This window comes from Coenobita brevimanus, chromosome 65 (genome assembly GCF_032717465.1).
Source record: "Coenobita brevimanus isolate Jiangsu-jjx chromosome 65, ASM3271746v2, whole genome shotgun sequence".
Taxonomy (NCBI): Eukaryota; Metazoa; Arthropoda; class Malacostraca; order Decapoda; family Coenobitidae; genus Coenobita; species Coenobita brevimanus.
Window position 1 is genome coordinate 52375712 of NC_137018.1, and position 23799 is coordinate 52399510.

The 23799-nt window shown below is 40.4% G+C and overlaps 1 protein-coding gene across 1 annotated transcript; it reads right to left on the reverse strand.

The window, feature by feature from the left end:
• Nucleotides 1-4765: 4765 nt before the first annotated feature.
• On the reverse strand, nucleotides 4766-14850 carry LOC145405062 (protein MEMO1). The gene is made up of 8 exons (XM_080276565.1): nucleotides 14727-14850; nucleotides 11683-11764; nucleotides 10571-10639; nucleotides 9771-9883; nucleotides 9113-9224; nucleotides 8446-8551; nucleotides 7808-8026; nucleotides 4766-5225 (listed from the first exon to the last, which is right to left on the reverse strand). Exons 1-8 carry the CDS (start codon nucleotides 14773-14775, stop codon nucleotides 5088-5090), a joined length of 888 nt encoding a protein of 295 aa, XP_080132691.1. The 5' UTR covers nucleotides 14776-14850; the 3' UTR covers nucleotides 4766-5087.
• Between the last annotated feature and the right edge of the window lie 8949 nt (nucleotides 14851-23799).

The window sequence follows — 23799 nt, forward strand, 5'->3', positions numbered from 1 at the left end:
AAAAAGTGTTGGGCCAGATAATATATGTAGGTGTTTATTACAATTAACAACGTAGTGTATGAATAACTGAACATATATTTCTCTGCCGTCCAGTGGAATACAGTATCAAACACCTATCCAGCAAAAAATCACAGATCATATTATTATTACTAAGCAGATTTTATTATCGTCCTTACTAAATACAGGATAAAATAGCTGACTGGTCACTCACACGTTTCCACGCTTCCACTAGATGCATAGGCCCCTTCCTCTTCTCACCTACTCCCTCTCTCTAGCTCTCCCACTGTCTGTATCACAATAATCTTGGGGCACATAGAAAAGTTTTGATCAGATGCTTGGGGGTTTGAATGCATGAAGACTGCCATGAACCTATGATGGGTCAAGCATTAGAGGGGTTGAATCATACTAGGTTTAGTCTTGCTTATCGCTTAAACAAATATAATAAATATAACTACGGTATACTGGATGCACGTGAAGAATTATGGGATAGGATGAATCACTTCACTATGTGATGGTTCACTTTAGTTTGCGAATTCACCTGTCTCTCGAGCAGAATTCGATGATCTGATTCAGACCACAGTACAGTACTGGAGGATAACACTATGTTTTGTACTTGAAAAAACAAAACTGAGGGCTATATCAATCTGTTTTCTGTAAACACAAGATTTCCAACTTTTTACATATAACATGGCATTTCAAAGGATATGGAATTGTCTATGATTCTACAAATTCCTGGGATTTAAATCACCATGAGTATGATGATAAAAAGTCTTCTAGAAATGTGTGATATATACTTGCATTCCTGTTTTCAGCGATAACCACAACTACTGTAGACTGACATACCGTCACTCATTAGCCAAGCGGGAATTAGCCTCGGTGTTCAAAATTCCCCATTCAATGCATCACAGGGGTCACGGCTCACAGGGGAAGGGGGGGAGGGGAGGCTACTCAAATGGAGCTAATAACCCAATAATACAGTAAAACATCTGCTGAAGCCAAATGATAGCCTGCATACACACTGATACAAGCATGTGTTATAAAATGGCCCTGAGTGTTAATCACCAAAATAAAGTAAAATAAAAAAATAATGAAAAAATAGCGACTCAACATGAAGGATTTCGATCTAGGTTTGGGAGGCGGGTGAAGGGTACATTTGCAGACAGTATTATCTTTCTATATTTTTGTCAACTATTACAGATCTCTAATACAACAAAGTGTTCCAGAAGGCTTGTTGAGTTCTGAAGGGTTTCCAAAACCAGTGCTCAGTCTCGTTGTTTATCGTACTGAATCAATATTTGTCTGCAACTGTACAGCCCTAATACCCCACCCAATGCCAGCCAGACCCATCTGCCCCCAAGCCCTAAGTGCCGGCTCTCTCATACAGTAATGGGGTCTGACTCAAGGGGAGGACAACCTATTTGCTTACTGCATATACAATTTTCTGTTTCTCAAGGGAAGGATTTTCTGTTTACTTGTTAACAATATTTCTGTTTTCCTTTTCAATATCGCATGACTGAACCATCAGGGTGGCGATGCTGGGGGTTCCCTATATTGTTTACCAGGGCTCAAAATCAACACAGTCTCATACCACCTTGGGGAGTTCATTTCCTTACAAGATCTAATGATGAAACGTGTCCATGCATAGTCTTGTGACAGCTGTCAGCCTTTCCTGTCAACATAATTTGATAATGAAGCCTGTCACACACATGACCAAATACAAACATCAGGCTCCGACTATACGATGTCTTACAATAGGCTGGCAATGCTGCTTGTCAATTAAAGGGATCTGATCACACTGTAGTTCATCCACGTTAACTTGGTGGAGATTATCGTATATTGCGATGTAATTCCTGCAGCTCAGTGGCAGGTTAAGACAGTTCTGCACCTGTACTTCCTTTCCATGACACCTTTTTGTGGCTAGCACCGTACTTTCATTTCATCTTGTGTTGCAGCTTAGCATTCAAGGTGGAGACGTAGCAACATCAGACCAAGTTAAAGTGGATGGATCATAGTCGTTATGTTGGAATGTGTTTGATGCATTGGGTACAGGGTGACCATCATTCATAGGGCCATATTTTAGGTGGCACAGGAGGCTTCTTAACTTCTCTTCATTAGCAATTCATATTACATACAGGTATTACAAGTCAACATCCTCTGTGTGTCATTCATACAGTTTTAATATTGAAATTCTTTGCTGCAATAACATAAGGATACTGAAGTGTAATATGCAGAAAAAATCACAAAAGAAGAGGGGGTACAAAATCCCCATAGCCACTTATAATATGACCTTCAGTAGGCCGATCCATCAACGGTGATTCTCCGTTCACAGTTCCACAAAGAGCTGTATTTCATTCAGGTTGTATATCATTCAGTCAAACTCGTCCACCACAGATACCTCTTAACCACTGCTGTGTGGTAATAACCTTGTGGACACAGGAAGACGTGATGCACTTTTTCACTTGGATAACTATAGCCACACAAAACCTCAAGGCAATATCAGACCCCTCAGTAAATCATCACACAAATATGATTACATGAACTGTTAGGGTAGATAGAAGTTTCCCTTCATATGGTTTGTTATATAGTTGCCTCCACTTCACAAAAACGAGCAATGGGACAAAAAGATATTCCAGCTTTACAGAATATTTTACCCAAACATGAACAATTTCAATCTTACTCACATGTGTCAACTATCAAGGCAAGCCCTTCACTCCAAACAATATCACAATACAACAACAATGCTTGTGGTTTTATGGTACAGTACAGTAAACTACTGTATTCAGTGCAGGATGCTATATCTTGTAATTAATTAGCAAGGATGCTAAAATACAGCAGCCTATAAAGTAACATTATTCCATTTTCTTCATGCATTACAAAACAGCCATACTTTAATGAAATACCCTAATCACTTACAGCCTTCTTATAATGACAGGGCACCTTCTCAATTTTATGATATTGTAGCTGATTATGAAACTGAAGACAAGACATTAAAACAGACATCCATCTATAACTGGGAACAAAGAACTGTCTTAGGTTACCAGACAGCATCCTAAATTCATTGATTATATTCAATGTTTCCAAGATTTGTTTGTTACAAGGAAAAATTCTCCATTCAACATTTATATTCTGTTTATTGATCCTATATTGTATGGATTAGTGCTAAACTGATCTGTATTAATCCTTTCAGTCAGATTATCCATTTTGTAGTTCTCTTGCTATTTTAAGATGCCTTTATTCAACTTAGGAGAGATTTTTCAAACTGGGGAATTGAGATACAGTGCACTCGCATAACTCACGGACTTCTAACTTACGAATTATCTAACTCACGGTGTCCTTATCAAAGTCACCATTATCACCAAACTCACGGAAAATGCTTTAACTCGCATTTTTCCACTAGAAAATGATTTATTTCTGAGGAGATGTTTAACTGACGGTATTGTAGCCGCAACTCGCGACTGGAAGCCAATTATATTTAAGCACACAGTCCTTGTGATTGTGCAGCCAATCAGAACAATGCTTTCTCCACCCATGCCACCTACACATAGTGGCCACTACTGCAACTTGGCTAATGTGCCGAAACCGCTACCCGTCTCTCGTCAACGTAAGCACTGTCATCAGTAGGTTTTAGGTAAATGCTTTTCTGTATTTTTTATTATCATACAAGGGTATGTAATGTCTTTTAATATTGTTTATTATCATTATAAGATATGCAGTACATACTTCTGAGACAGGATGTTAGTGTTAAGTGGTGTTAAGAGGGGTTCCGTTAACGTTATACTAGGCTACCTGACACCATGGCAGAATCAAGTATATTTTTCCCTATAAGGTGTGTTTTTTTTAACTCGCATTTTTCCAACCCACGGCATGAGTTCAGAAGGAAATTACAGTGAGTTAGGTGAGTGCAGTGTATAACCTTAACCTCAATACTACCAGAAATCTTTCCTGTGATAAATAAAATTATCTAGAAGTATCAAGAATTATAAAAAGTCATCTGGCTGAAGGGGTTAAAACAACGTAAAAGTAAAAGAACGTAGTATATCGTTTACTGTCCAACCTCCTTTTCATTCTAGGCAAAAAGATAAAGCATCCAAGCCTGCAATAGTAATTATCATACTGTATTTCCACCCCTGGCCATGTCAAAACCCTCTCAAGCCAGCAAGGGCATTTTTTTTTTTTTTTTTTTTTTTTAAATCCATATTCAACATACCGAAGCATGCAATTCGATTCACTTCATCCCATTCCCATCCTAGGCACAATCAGAGAACCACCTGAGCCTGCGACCTAACAAACCTCCAACCCCACCCCAACACACACAGACATGCAGACTTCTCATGCGTACACAAGCACACACACACACACACACACACACACACACACACAAAATCCACATGCATATGGTATGGTCACCACATCTGAAAAGTTATGTTAATAAATTGGAGAAGATACATAGGATGGCCACAAGGATAGCATCAAGCCTGAGGAAGCTGTTTTAGGAGAGGCTGGGAAATCCTGAGTTACCAATGTTAACTGAGAGGAGAGAGAATGAGACTGAAAACTTGATTATGAGGTTTAAAGGTATAAAAAATTGGAAAATGTGGATGGAGTGATCATTATGGAAAAGATGAATGAAGAACAGGAGGACATGAATATAAACTAAGGAAAAGTAAAAGGTAAATGTCTCGATGATATTGCGAAAAAAAAAGGGAGAAAGAGAGAGAGAGATATCTGGAACAACTTGGAAGGGGAGGTGGTGCAAGCAAAGAACATCCATGTGTTTAAAACTAAATTGGATAAAAGCAGTTTAGGAGACAGGACAGCAGGAGCTTCACTGAAATTCTGTATACTACAACTAGGTAAATACACATGCAAACACATACGGTACCCGCAAGTGTACATTTGCATGCAAACACACATGCATGCATACACAAAAACACCCACAACCACACAAACATTAACACATACACACACAAACACTCAAACACACGCAGCACCCACCCACACATACGCACACCCACGAGCCAAACCCCGAATGTTGTGAGAGAGCAGAGGAGGAGGCAGCAAGACATGATGATGGTCAAGCTAAGGGCTCACTCAAATATAAGGGAGGCGGCGGCATAGGAGACGGAGGAGTCCGAGGAGGTGTAGCAGCGAGAGGACTGGGCGTACTGCAGGAACTTGAGCAGCATTCGGTGGCCATTGCTCGGATTTTGTAGCGTCGACACCGCCTGGGGCAGACATGGATGAGGAAAAGGTCATTGCTATGGGACTGAGATGCAAACTGATTTCTGAGCTAGACATAAATTTATAGTACACTACTCAGATTATTAAAAAAATAAATAAATAAATAAATAAACACGTTAAAATATGTGAGCTGTGACACTGCAATGACATCATCATCCTGACTTCCCCCCCTCCATCTAAAAATGGGATGAAATAGTATCCAAAAACAAGGAACGAGAAGGTATAGAAGTAGCATAGCTTTGTATAGCTGGCTAAAGTACATGTTTCATATATAATACAGTATTGCATTCTGGGATCATGGATGGGTACATGAGAGGTACTGATCACATTATTTGGTTTATAAATACTCCATACTATAAAATGAGATCATAATTCACTTCAACTGACCCTCTACATTTAAAGAGGAAGAGGAATGTGCAGAACTGATATAATATAAAGGCACTTTACGGATCTGGGATCACGAAGCTCACCTGCAAAAGACAACAAGCAGATACCAGTATAAGTGTAAACACAGCATCACTTACTTGTTTCCCTGGATTCAACATGTTTGATACTAAGAAATGTTCATATATAATACTGTATATTTCAGTGATATAAAACAGTATTTTGTATTTCTTCATTATCACAAGAAACATCATTACCATCATCATATTCTTTCTTCCTTCTGACCTACAGATGGGGTGAGGCAGGGTATAGAAAACAGGGAAAGAGAAAGTAAAAAATGAGAAAACCACAAATATGATGTCCAGTGAAACTGAAAAGACATTCCTTCATTTATCATTCAAGCATCTGGAATTCACACTTATCTTGCTGACCTAACCACCTGTGTATATTTGAGGGAACTTAATCTTCTTTATTTATGTACTTCACAAAATCCTCCCAAAATTAACCCACTGACTATCATGTTAAAAAATGGATGCTAAACCCTCAACACATGCTCCTACATACTTATTTCAGTCAGCCAACTCAATCCCCTATTAATTCCCTTGCCCCACCAACTTCAGTACCTAGTTGTCTCACACCCAGTAACTATATTTGTCCACCCAGGCGTACCATGCCTCTTCCCATTCACAAACTTACTCACATACTATATAACCTTTTGGTCCCATCCACATCCATTCACTCCATATGACCACATCATCTAAGTACACTCTCCTCAACCATTATTAACATAAATCCTTATGTCTTTCACAAATCACAACAGGTACTTTGTTATTTCTTATCCTTTATGCACTACACACACATTCCTCAATACTCCCATTTCCATGGCTCTTACTACTGACTTTTTACTCTCATTCTAAACTAGTGTCACACTCATACATTATTGTAAACGTGGAAAGTTTGAAGTAATTCCTCCATTATCCGGACGTCCATTACCCAGACAATCCAGTTCCTGGATGCTGTGACCTGTCTGTTCAACATCATTATTTGTACATTTTTCCAATTTATCCGGACAAAATGCATGTGTCTGGGTGGAAATTATGGGCGTGCGAACATTTTCGTCTGGCTGGGCGGGAATAGTCCAGTGGTGCCACCCTGTCTAGATGGGTAGCTCACCCCGTGTCTGCTAGGGGCTCCCTTGGCTCTTCTCAGTTACCGCAAAGCACCAGTGCAGTGAACAGCTTCTCTCGGACAATTATGGCGGCACATGTGGTGGCTTTTGTGGTTGTTCCCTACCTACTTCAGGCCTTGCTATTCCTTGCATGCCTCTGTCTAAGGTGTGTGATGGCCACTCCTTCATGGAAAAGGAAACGGATAGTGCTGACCCTGGAGAAGCGGGAGATCCTGGGTCAGACTGATGCAGGATGGTTGAATCGTGAGTAATGACATTGATTTTATTCTAGTTTACTGTACTGTACCATGATTTTATTCCATTTTACCATTATGTTTTGTGTGCCCACTGCATTTTTCTAGTGTAGATGTTTTTTTTATGTCACTATGGGGTATAGCCCTGCAGTGGTGACTGCTTGTCTGTGGTTGATGGGTCTGCTTGACCATGGTAATTGCTTGGCTGTGGATTATAGGCCTGCCTGACCAGACAGAGTAGTGTTGAACAACATGAATAAGTGTTGTATGATGTGCTATAGTGGCCTTTTACACTGGCTTTCAAAGTTAGGTTATGTACAAAGGGCAGCCAGGGGAGAAGTTCATTATCCAGATGGAGCCATTACCTGGACATGCCTTTGGTCCTATTATACTGAATAATCAAGGGATTACTGTATTTTATCATTACTGTTGGAAGCCATCTCTATCTCTCTACAGCCAAGGAAATGTTTGAGTATCATTTCATTACTACTAGAAACCATATTTATCTATAGCCAGATGCACTGATCTCAGATGGGATGGCTACAAACATATAGCCTCAATGTCACCCTGTCAGCCTCCATGTCATGCTTCCTCTAATTCTTACCACCCGCATTCACATACCTCTCCACTCCTTTCTTCCACTCATTCTCAGTCTCCCCCTCCCCCCTTCCACCACACATACACTCTCCCAGTCAACCTTCTTGCTAGCACATCCACATCAACACTACTAGAAACGCAGAAAATTAAAAATGGCACTGACATTGAGCAAGACGGCGATGGGGTGTCGGCCGCAAATGGTGTTGCCATACTTCTTCAGGTACTCGGTGAAGGCACTGGGGTTTAGCGTCTCGATCAGGCTCATCCCCTGCTTGTCTAGCTTCTGTATGGACTGCCAGATCTCACCCACTGAGCGATCATAGTAGGTGTACCGGAACCGCTGGCCCCAGTGGCAGAAGTCCGACGATATTACAAACAGACTCTGGGAGAAGTGGATTAAGACTGACAATATTTTTACAACCAAACTCTTTAAAAACTGGTTTCAGTTTGGGAGAACTGGTCTGGCTCTGTGAGAAGTGGTTTAAGATTGATGATGATATTATAGACAAGGTACAGTACAGTCTATCAACAACAGTCCACCCACTGAAAATGGAGAAGACAGTCATTCACACATCATACAAGCACCAGAAGTCCTGGCCTGCTGAAACAAAATGGTTATAAATCAGTATACAGCAAATTCAGTTGTGGGTCTGCTATGTAGTAAAGCAAGAAGGTGGTCCAAGAGAACAACAACAGCACAGCCAGTGAAATTGGGAAGGCAATCATTCTCACATCATACAATCCCTTAGAATCCTGGTTCATTGAAACACAGTGGTTAGATACTGATACAGTAGGACTCACTTGTGGGTCTGCTAGGTAGGGTGCAAGAAGGCGGCCATAGAGAACTTCCCGCTCCGGCGTGAGGGACCCCACCAGGATGGGCACTATGGTGAAGTGGTCCCGGAAGCTGCAACACACAGGCACAGAATCATATCATTATGACTGGCCATTTTGATGCAACACAAATAAGCAAAGTACTAATATCCAGACTTTTTGATGCAACACAAATACATAAAGTTATCATTATATTTAGGGTTTTTTTGATGCAACACAGATACACAGTAATCATTATATGTTACCTTTTGTATGCAACACAAAGTCATTGCTGTATGTAGCTGTTATTTAGCATTTTAGTAATCAACTCTTTCAATAGTGACATCATCTTCACTTTTTATCACTATTCAACCACCCATCCATCCATCCATCATCCAATCCTACATTGCCCCATGAGGAGCGTAGGAGCCCGGGGCTAGGCAGTTGGTCCCGACATTTAAGATGAGAGTGACCAGCCTCACTCATCCCTGTACATACCGATATTTATTTACCACTAATGTCGAAGCTAATTAAGGTCCAGAATTTTGCAGTTGTAAAAAATGTTTTTCATTAGCTGTTCTGTAGTTACATGTGATTAATTATGGAAAATATGCCATGATGACTAAGACTTGCTCAGAAGTGTTACCATACTTACTCCTCCATGACCTTGGCCACATAAGGTAGATGCATCTCGATGCTGTGTTCATCTTCATCTGCTGACACACTCATTGTTTCAAAGTGGCCCGTCTGGTACAGCTCGTTGTAAACTAAAGGTGGACATATCACATTACCAAAACTTGATACAGGCTCAGAATGCCTCTTTGTCAATGGCTACAGAAATAAACATAAAGGCACAAATACCATTTTTGCCACTTTATCTACATTCATACATTAAAAATAACATGTTCCTAAGTACAATAATATGGTAAAGTGTACAAAATTCTTCTCCAGCAACATGCACTAACAGGGTGATCCAAAACATATTTAGTATAGTATAGGCTGACTTCCCTGCAGCATTAGAGATAACATTTGTCTATCTCTATAACCAGATACTAATACCATGGGGTGGCGATGAACAAACTGTCTCCATCACCCTGTCCTCTGCCATCAAGCTAACCTCCATCCATCTTGCACCACTCTCATTCATAGGTATAATACCACTCTCTCCCATCCCTCCACTTCAAGATCAGTCTCCCTCTTGCCCCAACACCCCTCCTCTCCCACCACTTCACTCACATACATTTTCCTTGTCAGTATCTCCTAACAGCAACAAAATATCTATTATAAAACTAATTATGATTGGATAGCCTCACCCTGCTGGTCAACAATCAGATCGTAAAGGGGGGTGCGGTACTTGGTGAGTGAGGAGAGCGCACACCCAGATAACCTGACATGATGTGATGGACCAAGGATAAACACTCGTTTCCTGCAAAGTTGGAACAGGCATTAGAGGTGGGGTTTGCTAACGACTTGGTGAAATGAAAGTAACTGTTTGTATTCAGCCATTGGTGAATTATGAAAATTAAGAGTGAATAACCTGCTGTGTATGATCAAATTTCAAAGAACCAATGATGACTAAATGACCAAAATGTATATGTGGTTTGTGGGGCAACTTTGTAGAATTTAAATGTTTGTATTTTGGAACTGGTGAAGTAAGAGACTCAAGACAGGATGATGTGCCCCCCCCCCCTTTAATGAACTAATGAAACTGAAATGGCTACAAATTGTATTTAATCCTGCAATCTAGTGATATTCCTGCTAATTTTAGACAATTATATTCAGCTTCATTAGGTATAAAAATCAGTCTGCGGAAGAGCCAATGGTGACTGTTTCTAATTTGTTGTTATAATATATGGTTTCTTCAAAGTTCACACTATAATTTGGAAAAAGAAACTCAAAAATACAGTATGTGAATAAATAAATAACTGAATTCCAAGGGTTGAAAGACTTCTGGCTGAATGACTTATATTTGAACAAATTTCAGTGAGCTAATGACGAAGCTGAGATGACTATAGATTCTACTTAATCCTAAAGAAGGAGAATCAAATGATAGGAGACAATCAAATACTGTTAATCAAGTCCTGGTGGTTTCCTCTGGTCCATTAATACTCACACCACTACAGGGGACACTTGTCTGTATGCATAGGCTCCTACTGCCCCACTGTACTGGTACCCCGCATGCCTGTAATGGCAACAAAAACACATGAACTCACTATAACACAATACTACAATACAGTACAACAACTCTTCACGATACAGTAAGTCTGGAATGTAACAGTGCCAGAAGAACTTGACCTCCCTATGTAACATCATGACACATTACAGCACAGTCTCTACTCTCATATACCGGTATTAACACCTGTATTAGCATAACAGTTCTGTAGAGAAGCTTTATCATTACTCCATAAGTTATTATATATATCTTTAGTGTTAATATTTCTTCACAGAAATGTTCACAAATTCAACTGTCAGTGCTCCTCTATTCTTTTTTCTAACTCCAAAAAAGACAGGATACATTATTTATACTAATGACAAGTGAAAAGATTGCAGCATTTCTTTTACACTCATACAAGTTGCCTACTGTACTTTTGCTTGCATTATGTAAATCCTGATGTTATACTGTACTGTACCCAACATAAAACCATATTCATTCATTATCTAATCCAGTGTTGCCCCATGAGAAGCATAGGTGACTGGGGCTAGGCAAGTTGGTCCTGACATTTTGGATGAGAGAGACCAGTCTCACTCATCCTTGAGTGGCATTACATAAGCAATAAACCCCAACCATCCCTTGGATATAAACCTGCATTGGCTCAATCCAATCAGAGTGCTTTAACTACCCACTAAACCACCAGGTGCCGTAACTTGATTATCTGGTTACCACCCATTATGGTAAATGGGTTCCTGGTGTACAGCAAACTATTTGGCTTGTCACTCAATGCTGAGTCACCTGTAGACAAAAGGAAGAGGAAAGAATGAAGGAAAGAAAGACAGGAGAGGACAGAAGGAAATAAGGAAGGAAGAAAGGGCAGGCACCCGAGAGCAGCACTACATCGAGTGAGTGGATGGTGGGCACTCCCACCTACCACATAGAAAACCATATTAAGTATAATAAATATACTGGGTAATCACATTTCATCATCACACCTGTGAAATGTACGGTACAGCACTCTAGTAGCCTAGTATAGTTAATGACCAAAGGAACTGTGGTGAGTGAAGCCTTACGGAGCAATGATGGCACGTGCTGGTCCATGAGAGAGGTCAGCCTGTCCCAGCCACCCTTCAAGTTGACGCCCCAGGTCTGTGGCTGTAAAAACACATACATCAGCAAGACCATAAATAAGTATAAATGAAACATGTACAGCTGCCATATTATAGAAGCAATGTGCCACAGCAGTTGGATATGAGCAACTCTGAGTACGAAGACTACTACCAATTTCTTTGTAAGCTAATTGGTTTTTCAAGATACAGTACTTACAGAATGTACAGCCAGGATGTACAAGATAAAGCTTCTAAATTAACAATGCTTTTTTGAAGTGACTCAAGCAGTGAGAGACAAACTACAATATAATGCTTTTCATCACAGAAAAAGTGTGATATCTACTGAATTCCTAGTGAAACATATTAATATCCTATTAGTCAAGCTAGGAATTACTTTTACACTATTACTGTATCAACCCATGAGAGGCCCCATGGATGAATAGACACTCTTCTTGAGGGGACAGTACTGGTATTTATTGTAGTGGCCAACTTGCACATGCCTGACATGGATTAACATCTGTAATATGCATATGCAAGGAAGGAGATTTTTATATACAGGGAGGAGATTGATATCTTTCCCCACTGTGGTGAAGTATGAATGGGCAAAGGGTGTGTGAAGTGAGAGTGCAGGTTTCCCTTGGTTAACAGTGTTGCATTTAACTCTACTTCACTATAACTATTTTTCAACACATCCCAGTTAATGATACCCAACTTTCACTCTGATGTTAACTTGGAGGCAAATATACTGTGTGAAGTAACCATACCTGAAATATCTTTTTTCTGTACGGTACGTTTAACAATTTATATTTATCTACAGAGCGTTGGTTATGGCCAAGAGTGTATATTGGTATTTATGAACTTATTTAGGTTGGTTTTGGACTTGGCTTAGGTAAAAGTATCCCATGGGGCCCCTGGTAATGTATCCGAATTAAACCCATACTATAAAGTATTGTGTTTGTTTTACAGTAAATCTCTCAGGGTATAGTTACAGTTTTCAACAATGTAACCTCATCATCATGTGAGGCACACCAGTACCTGTAATTCATGTGAAATATATGTGGTGTAATGGCTACGTTTGTGTGTCTGAATCTGCATCTGTCATCAGTAGTATCTGTTGGATGCAAAACATGCAAAGATAAGTGGGTCTAAACTGTCATAAATGGGAAAATTGTGATCTGAGCGAAGGGTGCATGGGACCAGTCAGAATTTACCCCATAGGTTCTGTGTACTGTAATCACTATGCACTATGTTTGGTACCAAATACAGTGTATGCAATAACTATGACATCACCATGTGGTACCATACTACATTACTGTACCAGTATCCACTTTTTAATGTTTGCCATGGCTTGAGTCTAAAAACCTACACACAGGGTACATGTACGGTACACTGGAAGCACCAGCAATAAAGATGTATATACAGTACTACAGCTTAAAAAATAAATGAAAATAATAATAATAATAATAAAAAAATTCCAAAGCCAACCCACATTACAATAACTGACAAAAAATGTGGAAAAAGTTGTATGCAAATTGGAAATTTTTTATCTGAACAGGATAATTAATGAATTTCCTTTTCCCCACAAAGGCCACTAAACCCACAAACTAAGTATGTAGTGTAATGCATCAGGGGGGAAAAGAAGTAAATGTTTTAAAAATGCAATATAAGAAAAAGAAAGAAAGAGAAATTACGGTACAAGTAATCAGTAACATCTGCTAAGTGAGGATTATGTTCCAGATAAAGATGTACCCCTTAAAAAAAAAAAAAAAAAAAAAAAAAAAAAAAATCACGGGAACAAATGTGTCAGAATGCATTTTGTGTTATTGTGTTATGGTTGGTTGTCAGTATGTACTGTATATATAACTTACCAGTATGAAATATGAGTGATATGTTAGGATAAATGTCAGTGTAAATTATAACTGACTCTGCATTACAATCCTGACTGCCTAATACTGTACTGGCACTGAACAAGGGGCAAGTTATGTGAAAAGTGTTCCTTTATTGATTAACAGTTGTCTAGCAAAAAACATACTAGATGATGGTTTATGAATTATTGCTGCTTAATGTTACTCAGCAGCATATTTTTACCAATACTGAACATCATATAAATAACAAGAGAAAAGAACCACACACAGTTTTGAACAAATACGAACGTAACCTAGTGGATCTTTGGTAAAGAGAATGAAAAAAAGAAGAGTGAAAGATAATATTCAACTAGCTCATCCAGACAGGAGTTTAATGAGCAGCATGTGAAAGATACAATGCACAGAAAATCCTTTGTCTCAGAGTCATTGGAAACTATCATAAATTATTACAAGGTACTAATAATGTTGTTTATTATTTAGTGATGGCTGTAAATTCATGTAATATGGTGTAATGGAAACCAGGATAGCTTGTCCACACTTTTCCAGTTCTTCACAAGAAAATTAATATTGATAATGATTAAAATAAGTCCCAGTATCCTGTAATGATGCAGTATACTTTTATTTTAATCAAACCATGTTCACCTTCTGATTCCTGCATGGGAGTATCTGGTATTTTTGGGTAGACATGTCAGCCTTTGTCTCTGTAAGGAACAGTTACTTTGTTTGAGATAGAAGGTCAACACAAGAAAAGAAACCATATAGGAACCACAAACAGATCTGATTTAAAAATGGAGCCAAGGAAATTGTGTTTAATGGGTACTGAAAGGCTTGTACGACTGGAAATCATTACAATTTGTACCTTTTGAGGTCAGGTGTTACCTACGAGGTCACAATGACCTCCAAAACACCTGGCTTAACTGACCTCTATTTATAGTGACAGATCCCATATGGAATTATTTTGAGGAATTCACCCTGACAGCCCGGGAATATGGTGTAAGGTCACAAGGTTAATAATATGGAAAGGGACCCATCTTGACCTGGGCACCAATGGCCTATATATCGGGGTCGACCCAGGGAGACCCCCAAACCACAACAACTACCATAACTATCATAACTACCAGTCCCCAGCCCCACCATACCCACCAGAGTCCGTGTACCAGCTGCCAGCGTGGGTGGCGCGACGAGCCGACATTTTGACACCTATCTTGGTAAACTTTGAGGAAAAATAAAGAAATTAAAGTAAATGACAACAATGAGCCTTCGTTTCACCAGGCGCTTACTGTCTGGGGGTCGAGTCCTGCCTCACTCATGCTGGGGACTCAAAGAAAATGTATACAAGGGAGACTAACCTAAAACCTATGTATGTCTAACTATCATAATATTTGCTTTCGGGGTTATATCTATGCCCTGTTGTATCAAGGATGAATTTTTCACCATTTATTTGCCAGTGTATGTCAGTTTGCTTTATGGTGCTCATTTCTGTTTGGCCTTAAGTGACAAGGTTCCCCAGAGTGATGGGGAATTAATTTAAATGTGCTTTTGTTTAGTGTGATTGATATTTCCATGTTCATATAATCGACTCTTCTGTGTGTACACAACTCTTCTTTGTTGTTTTTAACTTTTCTTAATGTTGCCGTCTTTCCATCTTTCATGCTGAGGTGTAACAACTGATAATCATGAATAAGTGCTACGGAATGAATTTAACCTTACGGCCGTAACATTATCTTATTTTGCCACTGAGCTGCGTGGAATAATCTGAAAGGAGGCGAAAATCTTTGTCCAATTAAAGAGAAAGGACTATAGCGAAGGGCCGTTGGTTGACGTCAGGAAAGATGTCGTCACACCTCTTTCTTAGTTATTTATTCCGCACGTTACGCCTCGATATCCTCTTGTACGTTACTAATACAAACTATCAATGCCTACACGTTCTATAATGCAACAGAATGTGTATCATATGCAAATTAAGTCGTTAGGGGAGAAATGTTACGAAACTATGTCTCTAGGAAACGGCCCTTAGTAGGAAAGAGTGCATCATCTCGTCATCCAAATCTAGACTCCACTCCATCAAATCCAGTGGGCTGCAGGCAGAAGGTTGAGAGCTTTATATAATCTCTCCAGTTTGAAAAGTTTAAGCTAATTAAAATCGTTAGGAAATTCAAAATGACGTCATCGAGCTGAAGGGCTAAGCAGTAGGAAATCTCTCTTTCTTTCTCTCTCTGCTCATGAACACTTTGGATGAGGTATATGAGGGAGGGTGATTGTGTGTGTGTGTGTGTGTGTGTGTGTGTGTGTGTGTGTGAGAGAGAGAGAGAGAGAGAGAGAGAGAGGGTCTTCATTGAATAGGGACAAACAGCCTCGAGAGTCACATATTCGACCTAATAACTTGGACAGCCACTCAGGTTAAGGTATTTGATAGAAGAGGAAACCGAAAGGGGAAGTAGACACTGATAATGACAGAAAACAAGAGGTGTGAGTTTACAGAGAGAGAGAGAGAGAGAATTAAAAGAAGGGAAAAAGAGAAATGTAATAAAGTAAAAGAAGAGAGGAAAAAGAAATATGAAAAACATAGAAAGGAGGGGAACAGAAAAAAAGAAGTAAAGAATAAGAAAAGAGAAGAAAAGAAACAATAGGGAATCAAAGAAAATATTTTACAGAAAGAAGACAGGAGGAGACGGGTAAAAAGGGAAAAAAGGAGACAGGGAAAAAAAGACAGACAGATAGACAGGCAAGCAGACAGACAGACAGACAACTAACCGAACATGCAAGCAGGCGGGTAGACAGGCAGACAGACAGACAGACAAGCAAGCAGACGGACACCCAGAGAAGCAGACAAGCAGACAGACAGACAGACAAGCAAGCAGGCGGACATGCAGTATCGCGAGAGGAATGCGAGTCAATTAACCACTGTTGCCATACACTGCCCCTCCCCCCCCCGTCTCTCTCTCTCTCTCTCTCTCTCCCCACCCTGCTTCATTCTTCTCTCTGCCTCCCCACCCTGCCTCAATCTCTTCTCTGCCTCTCACCACCCTGCCTTCTTCTTCTCTGCCTCTCCCCACCCTGCCTCACTCCCCTCTTCATTTCTCTCAGTCCCATCCTCACCCTCCTCACTTTTGAATAATTCGCCAAAGGTCAGATGTCACGGTCACTGGGCAAAATCAACTCAAACTCTTTTTATCTAGTAGGTCCAAAGTTGGCGGAAGGGTTAAGGGTCACGCAAGGATGGAGTATTTCGATTTTGGAAGTAATCTATCGAAGATCAAGATCAGAGGGCAAGTCAAATATTTTTCTTAGAATAGGTGGTGGTTGAGGATCTCTCTCTCTCTCTCTCTCTCTCTCTCTCTCTCTCTCTCTCTCTCTCTCTCTCTCTCTCTCTCTCTCTCCTGTCTTTCACGTTTTCCATCTCATTCTTTCTCTTTTTCTGTCTTTTATTTTCCCTTCTACCTCCCTACCTGCTTGCGTTATTCTCCCTGACCTCTCCCTGGTTTTCTGCTTGCCTGCCTACCTACCTACCTACCTACCTACATTATTGCGCCTACCTGTCTTTCCCTAATTGCCTTCTACCTGTATTTGCATTCCACTCCACCTTTCCTTCGTTACCTGCTTCCTGTTCACCTCCTTCTCCCTTACCTACCTGCTTCCCATCCTGCTTACCTGCTGTCCTACTACCTGCTTTTTTTTTTTTTTTTTTTTTTTTTTTATGTGACCGACTCTGGGCATAGGCTTCACAGCCTGATTTCAAGGCCCAGTAGTCCTCCTACGTACCGGACACCTCTACATGTCACCACTTCGGCGCTAACACCCATCGTCCATACTGAATACATGCTAGGGCTGTCTCATATAGGACTGATGTATTGGTATTAGCGGGGGTATTTTTACGACATGTCGGCGGGTCTTCTGGTAGATCAGTAAAGTCTGATTTTATGAAATTCAAATCCTTAAACTGTTCCCTGCCTCAGCGGGATTTGAACCCGGGTCCGTCAGGACTGCAGGCCAACTCTCTACCGATTGAGTGCTGTCCTTCCTACCTACCTACTTCCCATCCTGCCTACCTACCTGCTTATTTTTCTACCTATTATTATTTACAGAGAAAGAGAGAAAGGTAGAGAAAAAAAGAAAAAAAAAAGGAAGATTATAAAGCCCTCAAAAAATGTTATTACCAGGAGAGAGAGAGAGAGAGAGAGAGAGAGAGAGAGAGAGAGAGAGAGAGAGAGAATTTAAAACACTGGGAGTCATAGGCAGAGGGAAATAGAGAGAATTGGGGTGAAAACATGAAGGAGTGAGAGTACCACTTCCAACCCTTTCTCTCTCCCTCCCTTCCTACCTACCTGCCTACTTACATCTCTTCCTGCCTGTCTACCCACCTATCTCTCTGCTTACGTACCTACCTACCTACCCACTTTCCTACCTATTTATTTACCTACTTGTTTCCTGCCTACCCTCATGCCCACTGCCTGCCTGCCTATCTACCTACCTACCAACCGATCTACCTACCCACATACCTTTTTCCAGTCTGATCATTTATCTATCTTCCTTCTGCCTGCCCATCTCCCTGCTATGCTGCCTACTTTCCTGCCTATCTACATTCCTGCCTACCCTCCTGCCTACCCACTCAACTAATGATCAGCTTCTTCCGCCTTCAAGCAAGCACTACACGTCACCAACCTACTCTCTCTCTCTCTCTCTCTCAGTGAAATAGATAAAGGTCTATCCAATGGCCGCCATCCTTGTGACATGTAAAATAGATGTGTGTGTGTGAGAGAAAGAGAGAGAGAGAGAGAGCATTTGTGTGTGTGTCTGTCTGTCTATCTGTGTCTATTTATCTATCTATCTATCTATCTACATAGCCAGACGCCTCAGTCCCAGATTGGGTGGGCACGTTCAGATCACCCAGTCTTGCGCCTTCACTCATATACCTCTCCACCCCATCCTTCCATCTCATCCTCGGTCTCCTTCCCCTTCTGCCTCCCTGATGCACTCTACTACTCAGTCCCTCATTCTTGCTGACACTGTCCTATACTCCGTTTTTTTTTTTTTTTTTTTTTTGAGGAAGATGCACTTGACAGGTTGATAATGATTGGCTGAATGCAACATTTCCAAAAAATATTTACTAACCCAAATTTCCCTCCCAGATATTTGTTGTCAGTTAATAATGGTAGATTAAGAAGTAATGTTGCATTCAGCCAATAATCACCAATCTGTCAAGTGCATCTTCGCCTCGATAAAAAAAACTGAGTATAGTCAGTCTCATTCTTGCTGACACTCTCCTAGTCAGTCTCACATTGTCACTGACACTCTCTTAGTCAGTCTCTCATTCTCAGGGTACCTCCAGCACTTTCCAACACATCCACATTACTCCATTAATTCCACATTCACCTGTCTGTCTCCACATCTCCACATACTCCTCACATGTAACTCATTTCCACTTAATTCTCTCTCTTTCTTTCTCTCCACTTAACTCCACATGCTTCTCTCAGACAACTCATTTCCACTGTTTCTCTCTGCCTCTCACATAACTCATTTCCACTCTGTTTCTCCGTCTCTTCACCTAGCTTCACATGCTCTTCTCAGGTAACTCATTCTACACTCATTCTTTTTCTCTCCACGTCATTCCACATATTCCTCTCACGTAACTCATTTCCACTCCTCTCACTATTTATTTTTGGCCTTCGTTGAGATCATAATATGCAACGATTTATATATTTATTTATTTGTTTATTTACTTTTTACGGAAGATAAACAGAAGGAAAAGCATTACAAAAAAAAAAAAATCCATACCAGATTACAGGCATCCTCCGTTCATTAAAAAATCTGTATTTATTTTCCCATTTATATATATATTTTATTCCCAAACTCATCTTTTTTTTTTTTATCACTCCACTCTAAAAATTTTGATCTGTGTAAATCCCGAAAAATCCAAAAATAATTCATGTGCATTTTTTACTTTTGCGGTACTTTTTTCACATTTTTTTTATAACTTCCCGTCATTATCTTGTTAGTTATGAGGGAAGGAGGGGGAGAGGGAAATAACTTAGCCAATTAGGTGGGTAAAAAAAAAAGTGAGAGAGAGAGAGAGAAGGGAGGGTGGGAGGGAGAATGTGGAGGGAATTTAGGGTGGCGAAGGAAGATAGTAGAGAGAGAGAGAGAGAGAGAGAGAGACGGGTGTAATTTTAAGGACCTTCCCGGAATAAGGGATGGTTGGGGTCACTGAGGAGAGAGAGAGAGAGAGAGAATCCTAACATCCCACATTCTATTTCCTCGCTATCTCCAGACGATTTTATTTATTCCAGGAGAGGGGTTTGGGTAGCACCTTTTCCTTAGCGATTTATTTCCAGTACATAACTCCTATTTTGCTACATTTATCGTTTTAATATCGGTATACTTTACATCAATAATATATAAGAGAATAATGAGCTTTAATATGAAGAATAATTCGCTAAGGAAGAAGTGTTGCGGGATCTCCAAAGGCGGATAATTAATTTTTGCCTTTGTTCTCCCCCGCATTCCTTCTTTCCCGCTTGCTCAGCTGTTGTCTCTCGTTTCCATTACCCTCTCTCTCTCTCTCTCTCTCTCTCTCTCTCTCTTCTTGGATGTCAGTGTCTCGTTCTCCACTCATTCTGTTTGTCTGGTATTTCACTCGTAAGTTCATTTAACCTCTCTCTCTCTCTCTCTCTCTCTCTCTCTCTCTCTCTCTCTCTCTCTCTCTCTCTCTCTCTCTCTCGAATCAGGCTTACCAGCGATGGATGAGAGTTAATGTCAAAAATATAATAAATTCATCTAAGAATATATATGTATATCTTGATTTGCCTCTTACAGATGAAAAAATGTAAGGTTATGGAAACTTTATAGCATGGTTTTTTTAAATCCACTGAATATAATAAAGCTCTTTCCCGGACGCACGCGATGTTACTAGTCACGTTAAGAGGTATTTTAAAGTAGCTGCCTTCATCATTATAATAAAGATATCGATAAAGTGAAAGGAATATTGATAAAGCGAAAAGTATTAATGCGTAGTTTTTTAGTGATCAGGAGGGAGTGGTAGGATTCTGAAAACTGTGGTGTGATCAGTGTTTTCAAATAGGCCCTCCCTCATGTTTACAAACTTTCCGATACCCAGTGTTGCCAGATAGTGCCGCCTGAAAATCCCCAAATTGAAGGCCAACAGTTCTCTCCAGGTATTCCCCCATTTCATGCCTATATCCTTGTAACTCACTGAAAATGGTAATAAATGTAAAGCTTCTGTTGAGGATTTGAATTAAAAAATAAAAAACGAGCGCAGGGTTTAGGTCGGGGTCGTATTCTAAGTGGCGTTGAAGGTTTCGTCACAAATCTTTCATAGCGATTTATTCTGCTCATTTTACCCCAGCATCTTCATGTATGTGATTGATGTAAACTATGTCGGTATTAAAGCGATATGAATAATATGTGAAGAAATTATGAAAGTACAGTAGGAAGGACTTTCCGTACTGACGGTGTGTATAAAGACTTACGGCCCTATCCTCATCAGTTAAGGAGGCTCCCCAACACCATTCCCAGAGCGATTTATTTTACTCATTACACCTTACAGTGTTATTCTGTTACATAAACCCTTCAAATTTCGCCATACTGCATAAATAACGTACGGAGGGATATAACCAGCCATATCCAAAAATAAATCGCTTAGGCGGAGGGGTTAGGGAGCGTCCATAGCCGACGGAGAAACGGGCTTATATTTTAACTTTTCAAAATCTAAAAGTCTGTCCTTAATCAAATAATCGCCTGGATAAAACAAAAAGAAATACGTAATGAGAGAGAAGGCATCATGATAATATTAGCGGATGTCCAATGAATACCACGGAATGTAGGTAAAGACTTATTGCATGGTCTTAGGTGGGCAGAAATATTGGATCTCTCTCTCTCTCTCTCTCTCTCTCTCTCTCTCTCTCTCCAGTATATTGAGAAGGGAAGGACGGGGAGGTTAAGAAAATGTACAAAGCTTGGCCACCTTGTTATATAGCTAATTTTTTTCAGCATGGCACACACCTTTACCTCTCAACAGAAATATATAGAAAAATATAAAAAACAAAACAAAATGAAAGGTATTGTGTATTTTTCAGATAGAAATAAATAGAATCAAATTGTGTAAGGAGGAAATTATGTTCACCTAGGATTTTTTTTTTTTCCCCTCGTGACCGTGATCTTTAACTCCTGACCTTCACATTCAAACCTGACCGGTCATCAGACAGAAGGTTTCCAGGTCAGGTTTTTCAAAGGTTGAGAACCCTAACAGATACACATAATAATAGTAATAACAGTAATAATAATAATAATAATATAAACTCCGCTGCGGTGAGAAAGTCAGCTGAGATGGTTTGGAGACGGGTGGGTCGGTGGGTTATGTTGAATTAGGTTGGGTTGGGTTGGGTTAAATCAATGTAGAGCTCTGATTAGGTTAGAAGTCGTCCTCATCCCTCTCGATACCCACTGACAGTACCCTGGCTCCGACGATCACTTGTCTTTTGGGTTTTGGGGGTATGGATGCAGCAAAGTTATCACAGCACATGGTCAGCCGCTTGCGTAAAGAACGAGTTAGTCATGTTGACCTACAGTATACTGTACTGTAATTTTGTATTTATTGTGCATAAGTGTATCATATATTACGTAAATGTTCGCTTGTGCCTTGGATTCAACTGAGGAAAAAATCCCCATGTCTGGCAACATTGCGTAGCGATAACGAGCTCATTCCTTACTTTCTGGCACTGTATAAGCAACTGAACATTCCCGAGTCCATAAAATGTGTGTTATAAACTCATGTATGATGTATAAGTGAGAATGGTTTAAGCGTAAAGTTTGTGGCCCGCGTGTATGACCTTCGTACCCCAGGGGTCATGTTCCGTCAAAGGGTCACTGCCTTGTCACGGAGTGGAGTGGGTTTTCTGAGAATGTTTAAGGGTAGATATATATAGAGAGAAATGAGTGAAAGATAAGTAAACCTTGCTGTCATTATCGTTTTCTATCCTAAATTCAACTGCGGTATAACTTAATAGCCTAAATCTCATTGAAAGTTTGAAATGATTTAACGTTTACTTACTAACTTCTTCGAAATGGGGCCATAATGAAGGCGAAAGCTGTTCTGTTTCCTTCACTAACAATGATTTAGCCACAGTATAAGACCTAATATAACGCATGCATACAAAACTGCTCGAAATTTCCTTGCTGTCCTCTCCTTACCACTTTCTCGAGGAAGCTAGAGTGGTGTGACATCTGCTGAATTAATCATAAGCTTTTATGGAAATGAATGGAGGCATAAATACAGGGGAGGGAGGGAGTGTCGGGGAGGGAAAATTGAAGCCCGGAGGAGACATGTCGCTGCATAAAGGATCATGAAAACACCTCCTGACTCCAATGGCATTTCCTGTTGCCAATTAACCTTTTCCGATCGCCAATGACTCGCTCTGTGGCGTACTGTCGTGTGTGCAGATTCGGCAGTGATTATTTTTGCATGTGTCCTCGTGAATGGCGTTATATTTCTTTTCCTAAAATGAAAGTGAACGAGAAAACAGTGCATATATTGTGTATTTCTCATTATTGCAACTCAGGCGTATCATTATCTTGGATGTTAATAAGTGTTTGATGACAAAATATAGCCTCCCAAGATAATTTTATAGATTTTATGAATATTTGGATGGTAGAAGATGCAGCTAAAAGACAGGATATAGGTAAAAAATAATGCAAATTAAAGGGTAGCTGGGCGCCATTGAGGAGGAGCGCCCCGACTGTCATTTGTCTCGCAGCTTTGTTTTGCTTCGCCCGCTGTTCAGGCTGGAATTACGAAATCCCAAATAATATCCTTCATTCCCTTGGGCTGTTGAACTGGTGGCAGTGTTCCCGAGGACAGCAACTTCCTCTAGGGGCGTGGAGGTGGTGAGAGAGTGAGGGAGATGGTGACAGAGGGAGAGGAGAGCTGAGGGAGAGGTGAGAGTTGGTGGGGCCCTCGAGACGTCATTCCCCCCCACAACAATGGTCATTTAAAACTACGGATGGTCATTTAAACCGCGAGACGCCCTACATCCACACCCACCGCCTTGGCATGCTTCACTCCCGCGTCTAGAGGTCTGGTGTGCAGCGTTCCCGAGCCGAGAAGGTCTATTAAGGTGGGTTTGAGGGGCACTGAGAGGTGGCTGGCTCTCCTGTTTAGCTGTACGTCTTGTATTGCACCATCAAACTGCACGTTGTTACT